The following is a 13,211-nucleotide window of genomic DNA, read 5'->3' as shown; positions in this document are numbered from 1 at the left end:
CAAATTCAAACATAAACAACTAAGAGAGGATCAAATTCTCTTATCCTTTTAATATTTATGGTTTCAATTAAATCTTCTCTCCTTTCAACTTCCACATAATAATAAACTAACATTGTATTATGGATAGAGATCCTGTCAACTTGATAGAGTTAGGCATAGTTATAATGATATTGTAAAAAAAGAAATCAAAGATAAATCAATGGTGTTTAATTTTAGCCAAATTATACCTAATTTTTTACATTTTGACCATTTCTAAATTATTCTAATCCGAATATCACTATCTTCAAATCAAGTGGATCTTCGGTTTAACACTTCACTTAGCCACTAATCACCTTGGCAAATTGCCATGATTAATTTTGATTAAAAAAAACCAAATGAAAACCACTTTGCTTGATGTTCTTTAATTGCCTTTGATGTGCATTGTCCTGTTTTAGTTGGCGTCAGTAATGAACTCCACTTGAGCCACTAATAAATGGGTCAATAAAAACATTAAAACCCATTTTATTAAAACATCAATATTTTCCCTTTAAACATCAGTATCTTCTTTTGCATTAGGCCTAGTCGTGTTTCCCACCAGTGAATGATCAGCCTGTTTTAGGGGTTAGGCCACCCAACTTGAACACAATGAAAGCACATCCACTACTCTTTTCTCAAGTCAAATCTATTTAGGTAAAAAGCATTGCCTCATTGATGATTTCCCATCTTGACCAAATCATATTCATGGGGTAGCACAAGGATCTTCATTTAATATGTCACCCATTTTACTAATAATGTTAATTTTATCTGCAAATTGATAAATGAAAGTAAAGATTAAAGTATACTTACAAATTTTTAAATTTCAAATTAAAATTTAATTATAATTCGAGTATAAAGTGTGTAATAAATTTAAAAAAGAAACTTGTTTTTTGTAAGCTCAAGAAAGTCTACTATTTTCATGGTGTGCATGAAGAGCTTTGAAAAAAACTGTACAAATTTCTAATTAAACACATAGAATAAAGTGCATACTGTAATTCCTAAGATGAAGTTTATACATAAGATAATTAATGGAGGAATGGGTATCTATATATATATATATATATGTGACAAACATCCAAACGATTAGCAGAATATATGTATATGTATGATGTGACAAACATCCAAGCGAGTAGCAGAAATTTAAGTAACAGGTAGAGATGAAAGTATGAATGCAGCTAGCTTATTGGAAAGGCAATTTATAGTTGATCATTTACGTGGTAGTACGATTTGATATTTTAACTACAATCAATATAGAGGCTTGAACCAAGCCAAAGCCAACAAGAAACCCTTTCATTGCAGTTGATGAAACTGAGGAAGAGGTGTGAACTGCCACCCGATGGAAACAGTATTTTTTTTTTTTTTGTAAAAAGGAGGCCACGGTGTAGGGATAAAGAAATGTGTTGAGAGTTGAATTTCAGATTTATTAAATACCACTTCTCCTAGATGGCCAGGTTGAATGGATACAGTATTAGCAGAAAGCCAGAAACTGCTCTATTTTTCAGGCCTTTTCAAGCACCTGATGCTGCAAATGGTAAGTTATGAGATTAAATTATTAATGAGAATATGGTGCATTTTCGCATGAGTGGAGAATTTACTTTGATTCCATCCGGCTAGATTGTTCTGATTCTAGAAATAATTTTAGTATTTTTCTTTAGGCAATTCACCTTTTACGTTATTCTTCCAGCGGATATTCATATTCAATTATGTATATCAACAATTGATGCTTTCAAATAAATGCTGTCTGCAATGGTTTATTTGTCTTTTTCAAATAAACCAGACAGTACATTTGCTTAATCCCTCTCTTGAGTTGGTTTGTGCTGATTTGGGTTTATATAAGCAAAAACAAATTTTTATTGTTTTCTTTCTTTTTCTAGAACTTCATTTTTTCTCGACAAGATCATTGAATCTGCTTTTTTTTTTTTTTTTTGGTGCGTGTGTGTTTTCTATTTGATACATAAGATTTCAAGTGAGCGGCCAATATGTTCCTGGATTTTGGCAAACTGACAGACACAGTTCACATAATGACAAATATGTTGGGTTAAAAGCATCCAATTCAATCATATTAATAGAAGTAAAATTAAATAATAAATCAAATATATAAAAGATAATAATTTAACGTGATTCGATTCAATCAACCTACGTCCACGGATGAAAAATAAGATCCACTAGTTGTAAAAAATTATAAACTTACATCAAATCATCAACCTCACTCAATAATCAATACTCATAAGACATTCTCAATCTCTTCTAGTCTTATGAAGTATTTTCAACCCAAACAAACACAAACTCAAATCCTTGTGCACCATTTTAACATAATTAAACATATATTCATATACTCCCATACATCAACTAAACATATACCCATATGCTCCCATACATCATACCTATGTGGACCCTCTCAATCTCTTCTAGTCCACTCATAACTAAACACATACCCATATACTCCCATACATCATATCTCATATCTATGTGGACTCTCTCAGTTTCCTCTAGTCCACTCACAAACAAACATAGACGTAGAGTCCAAATACTCTTATGGAATGTCTATTCTACAAAACCCTACAACTCTCCTATATCTTTTTCTCATATTTAATCTTGTAAAGACTTCACCTATTTATAACCATACAAATTTGTCCATTAAGAATCTCTTTTCTCTTAAAATTCTTTTTTTGTAAGTCAAACTTGCCTATTAAGAATCTCTTTCTTTTTAGAATTTTTCTCTTGCAAATCAAACTTAGAATTCTTCTCTTGCAAATCAAATTACTTTTTAAGAATCATTTTTCTCTTAGAATTCTTCTTTTATAAGTCTTTTTGTCCATCCAGCAATATCTAACAAATTTCAAACAAATCCCAAATAAATCTCTAATAAATTTCAAACAAATCTATTATGAGATTTGAATCAATATTTCTAATAAAATAAACAAAATTTTCAGAAAAGGGTTTTCTCTGTCAATGAACATGGCTCATGTTAAAAACTGAAACCGTTGACATGCTAAAAAATGGAGTAACTTCCAATCTTTAACACATCATTCATGATAATATATTTAAAAATATTGGATTGCTTTGGTTTGGCGAAGGGTCAAGCAAAGATTTATATGACACAGTAACACATCATTGATGGAAACTTATAAAAGTCAGATTTTTGAGAGTCTAAGAGTAAATTTTGTGGAGTGCAGGAAATTGACAAAGTTGATGGTCCCGTTCACAATAGATAGAGATGGCTATCAACATTTCTTACGCAGGATGAACTATTTAATCTAAATTATGTTGGGAAACACTACAGTTTTGATACTATTTATTGGGTTAAAAGCCTCCAATCCAATAATACCAGCGGAAGCGAAATTAAATAATAAATCAAACACACAAGAGACAACAATTTAACGTGGTTCGGTCCAATTGACCTACATCCACGGATGAGAAACAAGATCCACTAGTTGTAGAGAATTACAAACATAGGTCAAATCATTAATCTCACTCAACAATCAATACTCATAAGACACTCTCAATCTCCTCTAGTCTTATGAAGTATTCTCAATCCAAACAAACACAAACTCAAACCCTTGTACACTCTTTCAACATAACTAAACACATACCCATATGCTCTCATACATCATACCTATATGGACCCTCTCAGTCTCTTCTAGTCCACTCACAAACAAACATACACACCCATAAGACGTAGAGCCCTAATACTCCTATGGGGTGTCTATCCCACAAAACCCTACAACTCTCTTACATCTTTTTTTCATACCTAACCCTGTAGAGACTTCATCTATTTATAACCATACAAATTTGCCCATTAAGAATCCCTCTCCTCTTAGAGTTCTTCTCCTATAAGTCAAACTTGCCTATTAAGAATCCCTTTCCTTTTAGAATTCTTCTCTTGCAAATCAAACTTACCTATTAAGAATCATCTTTCTTTTGAAATTCTTCTTTTGCAAGTCTTCTTGTCCATCAAGCAATATCTAACAAATCTCAAACAAATCTCTAACAAATCTTTTACAAAATTTGAGTCAATATTCCTAACAAATTAATGTTCCAAAAAGAAACAAAAAGATAGAAAATTTAGCACATTCTTTACTGATAATGTTTTTACTCGTCCATGGTCCCAAGATTTAAAAGTTTTATCTTCTGAAATGTTAAAGATAAGATCAATAGGAAACACCGAGAAGTTGCATATTATCCTGGCAATGAATAGTGGCCATCCAGGCAGAAACCCAAGCATTATAGATGCATAACCTTCTGAGGAGACAGGGCTTTATCACTGTGATTTTCAGATAAAGACTAATCGAGACCAGAAAATATGAAAATGACCTGCAGATGGCTATTGACCGTCTTCTTCCAGCTAGAAATGATCTGTTTCTTAGTGTACCAAAGGACATATGAATGATTCAAATCTTCCAGGCTTGATCCTGTTAGAGATACTTTTAACAAATCAAAAATTTAAACCCCAATTGCAAGTAAGATCCCTTACAACAGATATTGTTTGATCTCCAAAACATTGGAGGTAATGAAAATGGGTTACATGTTTTGTCCCAGGATAACCTTTTATTTTTAACCAGGTTAAAAATTTTCTAATTTGTAACAATCTACATTAACTACAGTAAACATTCCAAAGTTTTGATCTTGCAAGAAATCAATTATGTTAAACTACATATGCTGCAAACAAGTCAGTTTCAACAATTAAAGAAACTTAAAACGATCCACATCATTAAGAAAAACGATGGGAAAGATTTTCTTTTAATTTTGTATTTTTTTTGGAAGGCAGGAAGGGGGCTTAAGTCAGAAGACGGCTTAAATCTTTCTCAAGGTTTCAAATTTGAATTCTACACGGCATATCTTCTCTAAAGGTTCATAGCCACCAGGACGTTGCTATCAATCATAATTCATAGGAGAATCGATTCTTAAAAATTGCTACTACTTCATATTTTTATAATCGGATTCTTTTTTTTTATTGGTAACTTTCCTATATTGGAGGCTTCCTGTAGTTTCGTTAAAGTCTCACTTTACAGTACAGATCTCTTAATTCACACTCATGAACCAGAAAAAAAAAAAGGGAATTTTTGGTGACATGAAATGAATTGACCCAATTAATTGCTTCTTCTCAATATTCTTTTCTTGCTCTTGGTTTGGTTTCTAATTTTGCCCTTTACGTACTTCGAACGGCCAAATACCCATAATATCCCTCTTCCTGTAGGAACAGGAGCGCAGGGCACCAGTTCCCTTTCATTTGACAAAAAGGCTATCATTTTTAGGGCAAGTCACGTTCCCAATGTAGTAGAATAACTCTAGTTAAGATATAATGTAGTTGCAAAGGTTGAATTTTGCAAATTTTGAAGTGTAACAGTTGACAAACTAACCCTTGCAACATGCTTCAATCATAACGCGGCACACAGACAAGTAGCTTGGTGCTGTTCGTAGACATTTTTTGTTCTAAATTTCCCATTTTTGTTTTCTCATCTTTGCACACACTCCTTTCTCCTTCCTAGAACAAATTCTTTCGTTTCTTCTATTCCCTAACAAACAAGCAAAAACCCAAAGGATCTTTAGTGCTTTAGCTTTTAAGCCTTTTGTTTTTTTTCTTCTTCATAGCTTGCACCAAACAATTGGACCCCCACCTTATTAAGTACCATGGATGGCCCGGACACTCGGGACATTTCACGTACACATTACCACAGCCTTCCCTTCATTTTATAAATAAATCCCCCCCCTCATTCCTCCTTCAACTTATCTTTCAATGCCATAATTTTTTGCATGCTTTTCACTGCTTGTTTCTTTCTCCTGTCATACATATGAGAGAAGGAACAACAGCAGCAGCAGCAGCAAAGACAAGAAGTAGTGGTTCATCGAGGAAGAGTATATGTGATGGAGAATCAGGTTCTTTCCCCACCACATGTGGATACATCTCGACCGACCCTTGGGTTCCCTCTCGGCACAGCTCTTCTCTTAATCATCATTTTCAGCTTGAGTGGCATCTTCTCCTGCTGCTACCACTGGGACAAGCTAAGATCACTCCGTCGATCTTTCGCAGATGGCACGGATCCCGATGCGGATATCGAAGCTTCGCCCTCGAAATCTAAGCCTGAGTACAGGGTAAATTTTCTCTCACTTTTTTAAAAATTGACATGAGAATTTAACCTTATTAGCTTAAGAACATGTTAAATAAACAAAAGGTTTCATAGTTTTTGACACTCAACTCAACCTCTATATATTTGGTTTTTCTTGTATTCAGGATTTAAAAAAAAACCAAAGTCAAAGCTTGCCTGTCTTAATGCCAGGAGATCAGATCCCAAAGTTCATAGCATTGCCATGTCCGTGTGAACCTCCACGGCAAGACAAGTTTGTTGTAAAAGTGCAAAAGCCGCCCAAGCCACCGCGTTTTCCAGTACCTTTGTATTAGCAAATTGGCAATTTGTTGTAAATATTGGACCATTAGATTAATTTTTCTTTTTCACCTTGAGTTTTTGGGAGAAAGAAAAGAAAAGGGTGGATAGGAAATTTACAGTCTTTGGATTCCGGACAGAGAACTGGTCAATTTGTATAGTTTTCAGTGTACAGTTTCTTGCATGCCAAGTACATTAGGAGTAGTAAATTTATTATGCCATTATTTCCACAAGGAAGAAGATTCCAATTGTCAGTTGGAAAATGAAATTGTTTAATGAAGCTCTTATGCATTACGGCATTACCCAAAAGTAGAAAAGAGAAAAAAAAAAGAGAAGAAAATATCCAATGTCCTTGTTCAGATTGCTCTGCTTAGTTTATAGATTGTTCTTCATTCATTATACAGACCCTACCTTAATCTCCAATGTAAAGCAATCTTTAGATCTTTTCTTTTATTTTTCTCAAGTTTAAAGTGTGCCTTCAGCACTTAATTATAAGAGAAAATTGTTGAAGTTAAAGTCCATTTTTCTTGACTAACAGAACCAAGTCCGTATGCTTCCAGGCTACTCAGGTGGAGCCTTGTCTACTGTATTAACCAAAGATAGAACTGCCAATGAGAGGCCAACTCTGTTTTCTTTTTCCCTATGGAAAAAAGGTATGCAAGACTTATCTGTGAAGAATCAGTGATAAGTGCATCAAATCTTTAGAGTTGGTTGGTACTACCCAATATGTGGTACAACCAGATTTAGTCTTGCATACACAGAATTCGATATGAGCGAAGGCAGAAAATTTGCTGATAAACCACTTAATTATGTGCTCTTCAAATCGATCGAAATATCCAATCTTGAAGTTGATACATCATAAATTATAGCATCTAGCAAGTGCTAACTTTTATAATCTGCATCACCATTATAGAAACAATGAAATTGTGTTTTCAACAAAAATCTACCATCAGTTAAGAAAATAAGAAAAGATTCAGATAAGTTCAAGTTTCTTCAACATCTTTTTTGAGATGCAATGTTTTTTTTTTACACACTTTCTATACATGTTTTTTCTACGTTTAGAAACTTTAATTCATATCAGATTGGGATAGATCTTTACAAGTAGGCCCTGTAAGTGATTTATTGATCCAATGTATTGTAGTTGAAAGGAAAGAGAATACCTTAAAACGTTGAACAAACTTCATGTATTATTATCACATGGGTTACAACTTGCAAAACACAAACAAAAATACATGAAAAACAAGGGGTGGGAGGTGTTAAACAAATAAAAAAAAAATGAAGTTGGAACTTGAAAGTTGATGATTCCAGAGAATTTATACACATAATATTTTTTTTAGCTAGCTAAATAATAAAGTATAAGATTTAATGATAGATTAATAATTTTAAAATAAAAAAAAAAACATAATCACAAGATCATATATTTAAATGATTCATCTGAACATTTGCTTTAATTTTCTCAATATATATATATAGATGAAAAATTATCACATTATGAAATAGACTTAATTTAAAAAAAATTAAATTATAATCTCGTGTTCATGATATATATATAAAAATAAAAATTCAATACCCTACAAATATTAAGCCAGTTTTCAATTGGTTTTAGCCTCTTTGGATTCCTCAAATTAAGGTGATCTCTTCCCCTTTCTCTCTCCCTGATGACCTAATTTCACTGTTTGGAGCATTAAGTTGCTTTTGATTCTCTTTTCTCCGCCTTGCCCAGTAGGTGTAGCTTTCAATTCTGCATTTTTTTTTTCCTTTTCATCAACAGTAATCAGCACTGTGAGATATTTTTTAAACAAAAAAATCTGACTATCTTGTAGCTTGTTTGTTTCAAGTTGGCACTCCTTTGATGCTTAGACAAAATACAAATGCAATGTCCCCACTCTCCATAATAAAAACAACAGTCTCTTCCAAATTTCACTATTTTAATAAATCTTACAAATTAGTTTATATAATAACTTTTAAAATATATATTTTTGATACGTAAATGATGATGGAAATGGTGTCACCATTCAAGGAGAAGAAGCATAAGTGATTTAAGAACAATGATCACCTAAATTACTTCTCCTTCCAACGAAGACTTTTTCCAAGTTTTGAATCCTTGCCTTTGGCAAGTAAAATTTATTTGAGATCAAATTGCTTATCACTAAGTCAATTGAAATATATCACTCAATAGATTAAAAGTTTACATTTTAACATTTATAATTCATTCTCTTATATTTAAGTTACGGCACATCAATCTTTGTTATTTAAAAAAAAAAAAAAACCCAAGTGTTATTTTGTATTGGGAAGTATCACAAATAAATAATAAATTTATGAATATTTAATTCTTGGGAGTAGGAGACAATCAAATCTAAGAAAAATAAAATGCAAGAATGTGCATATTATCACCACAATCAATTAGGGTTTAATTATATCCTTTTTAAGAGTCCAAATCTCCAAGTTTCAATATTCAAATTATGGATCAGTTTATAAATAAAGTTTTAAAAAATAAATTTATATATATTTAATAATTAATCTTTTGAAGTATATTTTTCTAAAAAGACAAAAGGTTGAGGAAATGAGGTGGAATAGAATTTTAGACACATAATACTTGCTTTTTCCCCATGCACTGAGGATATACGTGAAGGTTAGCAAAATGGGTGAACAAATGAAGAGGAAATTTGTGTGAGAAAGAGGTGAAAAGACTTGCATATTATCATCGAAAAATATTAAAATTTATATATTCATAATATTTTTTATGTAAAATTTATATTTTATAATTTATATTGATACAAAAATATAAAATATATTTTTTAATTTTATTAAATTTATATATAATAATTATTAAAATTTTAAATTATATTATTTTTTATTATATTTATATTATATCATTATATTATATTTTAATTTATCAAATCTAACTTGATTAATTATATTCTTTAATAAAAAAAATATCTTTAATTTGTTGATTTAATAGCAAAGAAGACTTAAAAAAATATGTATAATGAAAAATTGCATTTCATCGTCTTTTATTCTTATCCAATGAATAAAAAAATTGCGTGAAAAATAGAATTTGTAAACGTACGGAAGATAAGCACCCCCAGCGAAAGGTACCCTTTTCTTCACCCAAATCACGTAGGGACAGGGACAATACCTAGTGGGTTTTCAGTGGTGTTATGGCAACAGGTGGATGATATGATTTAACATTTTTAATTTCTTTTTTTTTTAATTGTTGGTGATAAAATTTTATTGGTTCTTAATCTTTGTTTTACTTACCACTACTTTAGTTAAAATGGGTCAATCAAAATTTAGTAAAAATATACAAGAAAAAAAAATCGGAATGTAAGTGAAAGTTACTAATTTTGGTTGATTTTGATGTTTTGGAAATAATATTAAAAAGGTTAAAATGTGTTATAGATTTTGTACTTTTCAATTTTTAGAAATTTAATTCATATGATAAAAACTTTAGTCATTGTAATATTATTTTTAAAAAATTAATTTCTATAATATTATTTTTTAAAGAAATTAGTTTTTGTGTATTATTAATGTTTGAACCAAAATTCTTAAAAAATAATATTATAAGGATTAAATTTCTTTAAATGATATTAGAGGGATTAAATTTTTAAAAATAAAAAAATATAGAAACTTATGACATATTTTGATCTATTAAAAATGACCAACATGATTTTATTAAGAATAATAACTTAAATTTCATAGGAGATTTGTTAGAGATTTGTTTAAGATTTGTCATATATTATTTGATGGATAAAAAGACTTGCAAAAAAAAAAAATTCTAAGATAAAGATAATTTTTAATAGAAAAATTTAACTTACAGAAAAAAATTTTAAGAGGAAAGGAATTCTTAATAGGCAAATTTGTATGGTTATAAATAAGTGAAGTCTTTATAGAATTAGGTATGAAAAAAATATATAAGAGAGTTGTAAGGTTTTATGGATAGATACCTCATAAGACTACTGAATATTTACATTTTATGGGTGTATATGTTTGTTTAATAGTAGACTAGATGAGACTGAGAGGGTTCACATAGATATGATGTATGAGTGCATATGAGTATATGTTTGGATATGTGTTTAGTTGTGTTGAAAGAGTGCACATGAGTATGTATTTGTTTAAGTTGAGAATACTCTATAGGATTAGAAGAGATTGAGAGAGTTTAAGGGTATTGATTGTTGAGCGGTTGATATGCTCTGATGTATGTTTATAATTCTTTATAACTATTGGATATTGTTTCTCATTCATGGACATAGGTCGATTGGACCGAACTACGTTAAATTATTGTTTCTTTTGTGATTGATTGATTGTTTGATTTTGCTTCCACTAGCTTGATTAGATTTGGGCTTTTTACCTAACAAATGGTATTAGAGCTTTGGTTATCTCCATCAAATAATATCAGAGCTGTGGTGATCCTTAACAAGTAGTATTAGAGCTAAATGTTTAAGACATGAGAAGAGCTGAAAGTTCGAGTTATGAGAAGAGGCAGGTCCAGAGGAGTTCGACTTAAAGAATAAGTTTGAATTCATGTTTTAAAGATTGGTTTGCATGAAGCGTGAAGACACACAAGAAAAGATGATTGTGAGACTTTCATTGTAGGTAGAGCCAAGTATATCTAGCATGAAGATAAATGATTGATAAAATTTGAGTTAAGATGGAGATTGTTAGGAACAATGACTCAAATTTCATATGAGATTTGTTAGAGATTTATTTGAAATTTACCAAATATTGCTTGATAGACAAGTGCAAAAGAAGAATTTTTAAAGAAAAAAATTTTTAATAGGCAAATTTGACTTGCAGAAGAATAATTTTAAAAAGAAAGAGATTCTTAATAAGCAAGTTTGTATGGTTATAAATATGTAAAATCTCTACAAAGTTAGGTATGAGAAAAAGATATAAGAGAGTTGTAGGGTTTTATGGGTAGGCACCTAATAAGACACTGAAGATTTACATCTTATGTGTGTGTATATTTATTTATGAATAGATTAAAAGAGACTGAGAGGGTTCATATAAGTATAATGTATGGGTGCATATAGGTATATGTTCAGTTGTATTGAAGAGTGCATATGGGTATGTGTTTGTTTAGGTTAATAATACTCCATAAGACTAAAAAAGATTGAAAAGATCTATAAGTATTAATTGTTGAGTGGTTGATGTATGTTTGTAATTCTCTACAATTAACGAATCTTATTTTTCATCCGTGGACGTAGATTAATTAGATCCAACTACGTTAAATTATTATCTCTTGTGTGATTAATTAATTGTTTGATTTTGCTTTCGTTGGCTTGATTTGATTGGGACTTTTTGCCTAACAGGTTTTTCTCAAAACATCGATATAAAGATAAAAATCAGTTATTAGAGAATTTCGTTTGCACAATTAAGAGTTTAGAGTTTAAAACACAATGAAATACACTTTTGATTAAAAAAAAAAAAGAAAGCTTTATTCTTCAACTAATCACTAAACTAAAGAAAATAGCTTTATTCTCAACCACTTTTGTATTTTTTTAGTTTTTTTTACTATAATAGAGGTGTAGATTTGTTTGTCCATCACTCACAATTTAGTTTGGTAATGTTCATATAACAATAGTAAATTGAATTTGTATATATTTTTGGGATAAATATAAAATTTACTATTATATTGTGACTCAATATTAAAGTTTATTATCATTTTTTTTTGGGTTTATTTTTGAAAAAGAAATCTAAAAACCAATGAAATAATTCATGTCTAACATCTTTCATCTCTTCATTTATGTTATTTTATTTTATTTTTAAAATATTAAGATGTCAATCTTACTCATGTTTAATAGAAAATTCGATTTTTTATTTGAATGAAGATAAAGATAAGAATGGGTATTATATTATGAGTATGAGAATGTGGATGAGTATAATTTTAAATTTTTATTGTGTATGAGGATGATGATGGCTAATATAATTTCTATCTTGCACTAATATATTACATATATATTTATATATATTTAATAAAGAATTTTTTATTAAATAATATAAATAATTATTTGAGATTAATTGAAAATAATATATTTTAATTGAAAAAAATTATATATATATTTATAAAAAAATTACCGAAATGGACAAGATAAAAATAAAAAAGCTAAAAAAATAAATTTTTATTTTTATTTTTTTAAAAAACTACAAGTATAAAAATTACATATACCAATTATATACTCAAGGAATTAAAATGTTGATAAATTTAAAACACTCATTGGATATAGGTATCGATATGTATATAATATAAAAATCTAAGAATAAGGACAAGAATGAAGCATATTCTATTCTTCTTATACCTTACCTATTGATATCCCTACAAAATATAATGCCAATAAATAAATACACAAAATAAACCATTTGAAAATGCCCCCAAACCAAGTAAAGAAAGATTAGGTTTTTGGCCGCAACTCTTGAAGCGGATGCTGATGCAGTGGGGTACTAAAAGCACAATTGCAAAACTTGAAGCTGATGTTGATGCAGTGGAAATCTCTATCAAAAGTTAGGTATATATATCACCAAATCAAAAGCATAAACCTAAACATTTCCTCATGGCTTTTTCCTAATTTTTTTCCTTCAATTTTCATGCCATTTTGGTTCGTAACCACTCAAATTAAATTCTTTATCATAGCAGCCTGAAGGATAAATTTATATATATTACAAAGAAGATCGTAACTTAAGAATAAAAGTTATGATATTTTATTTTATTTTTGCCAATATTATGATATTTTAATTCGGTATTTTTGAGATAAGTTGCAGATTAATTATTGTATTTATGTGAGTGGTCTTTCAATTAATATAATTTTATTATTA

The 13,211-nt window shown here is 29.8% G+C and overlaps 1 protein-coding gene across 1 annotated transcript; it reads left to right on the top strand.

The window, feature by feature from the left end:
- The first annotated feature begins 5,747 nt into the window (after nucleotides 1-5,747).
- Nucleotides 5,748-6,634, top strand: LOC111316158 (uncharacterized protein At5g65660-like). The gene is made up of 2 exons (XM_022918168.2): nucleotides 5,748-6,108; nucleotides 6,248-6,634. The coding sequence occupies exons 1-2, from the start codon at nucleotides 5,881-5,883 to the stop codon at nucleotides 6,413-6,415; spliced, it is 396 nt and encodes a 131-aa protein (XP_022773903.1). The 5' UTR covers nucleotides 5,748-5,880; the 3' UTR covers nucleotides 6,416-6,634.
- The last annotated feature ends 6,577 nt before the right edge of the window (nucleotides 6,635-13,211 follow it).

This window comes from Durio zibethinus, chromosome 24 (genome assembly GCF_047325235.1).
Source record: "Durio zibethinus cultivar Kanyao isolate XHJ-2024 chromosome 24, ASM4732523v1, whole genome shotgun sequence".
In the NCBI taxonomy this organism is placed as follows: Eukaryota; Viridiplantae; Streptophyta; class Magnoliopsida; order Malvales; family Malvaceae; genus Durio; species Durio zibethinus.
Note: the sequence above shows the minus strand (reverse complement) of the source record. Positions and strands in the feature narration are given on the sequence as shown.

Excerpts from the sequence above, each read along its gene's own strand:
- LOC111316158 (XM_022918168.2), top strand. The coding sequence starts at position 5,881 with ATGGAGAATCAGGTTCTTTCCCCACCACATGTGGATACATCTCGACCG. Across the intron at positions 6,109-6,247 it reads AATCTAAGCCTGAGTACAGG|GATTTAAAAAAAAACCAAAG; the intron begins GTAAATTTTCTC and ends TCTTGTATTCAG.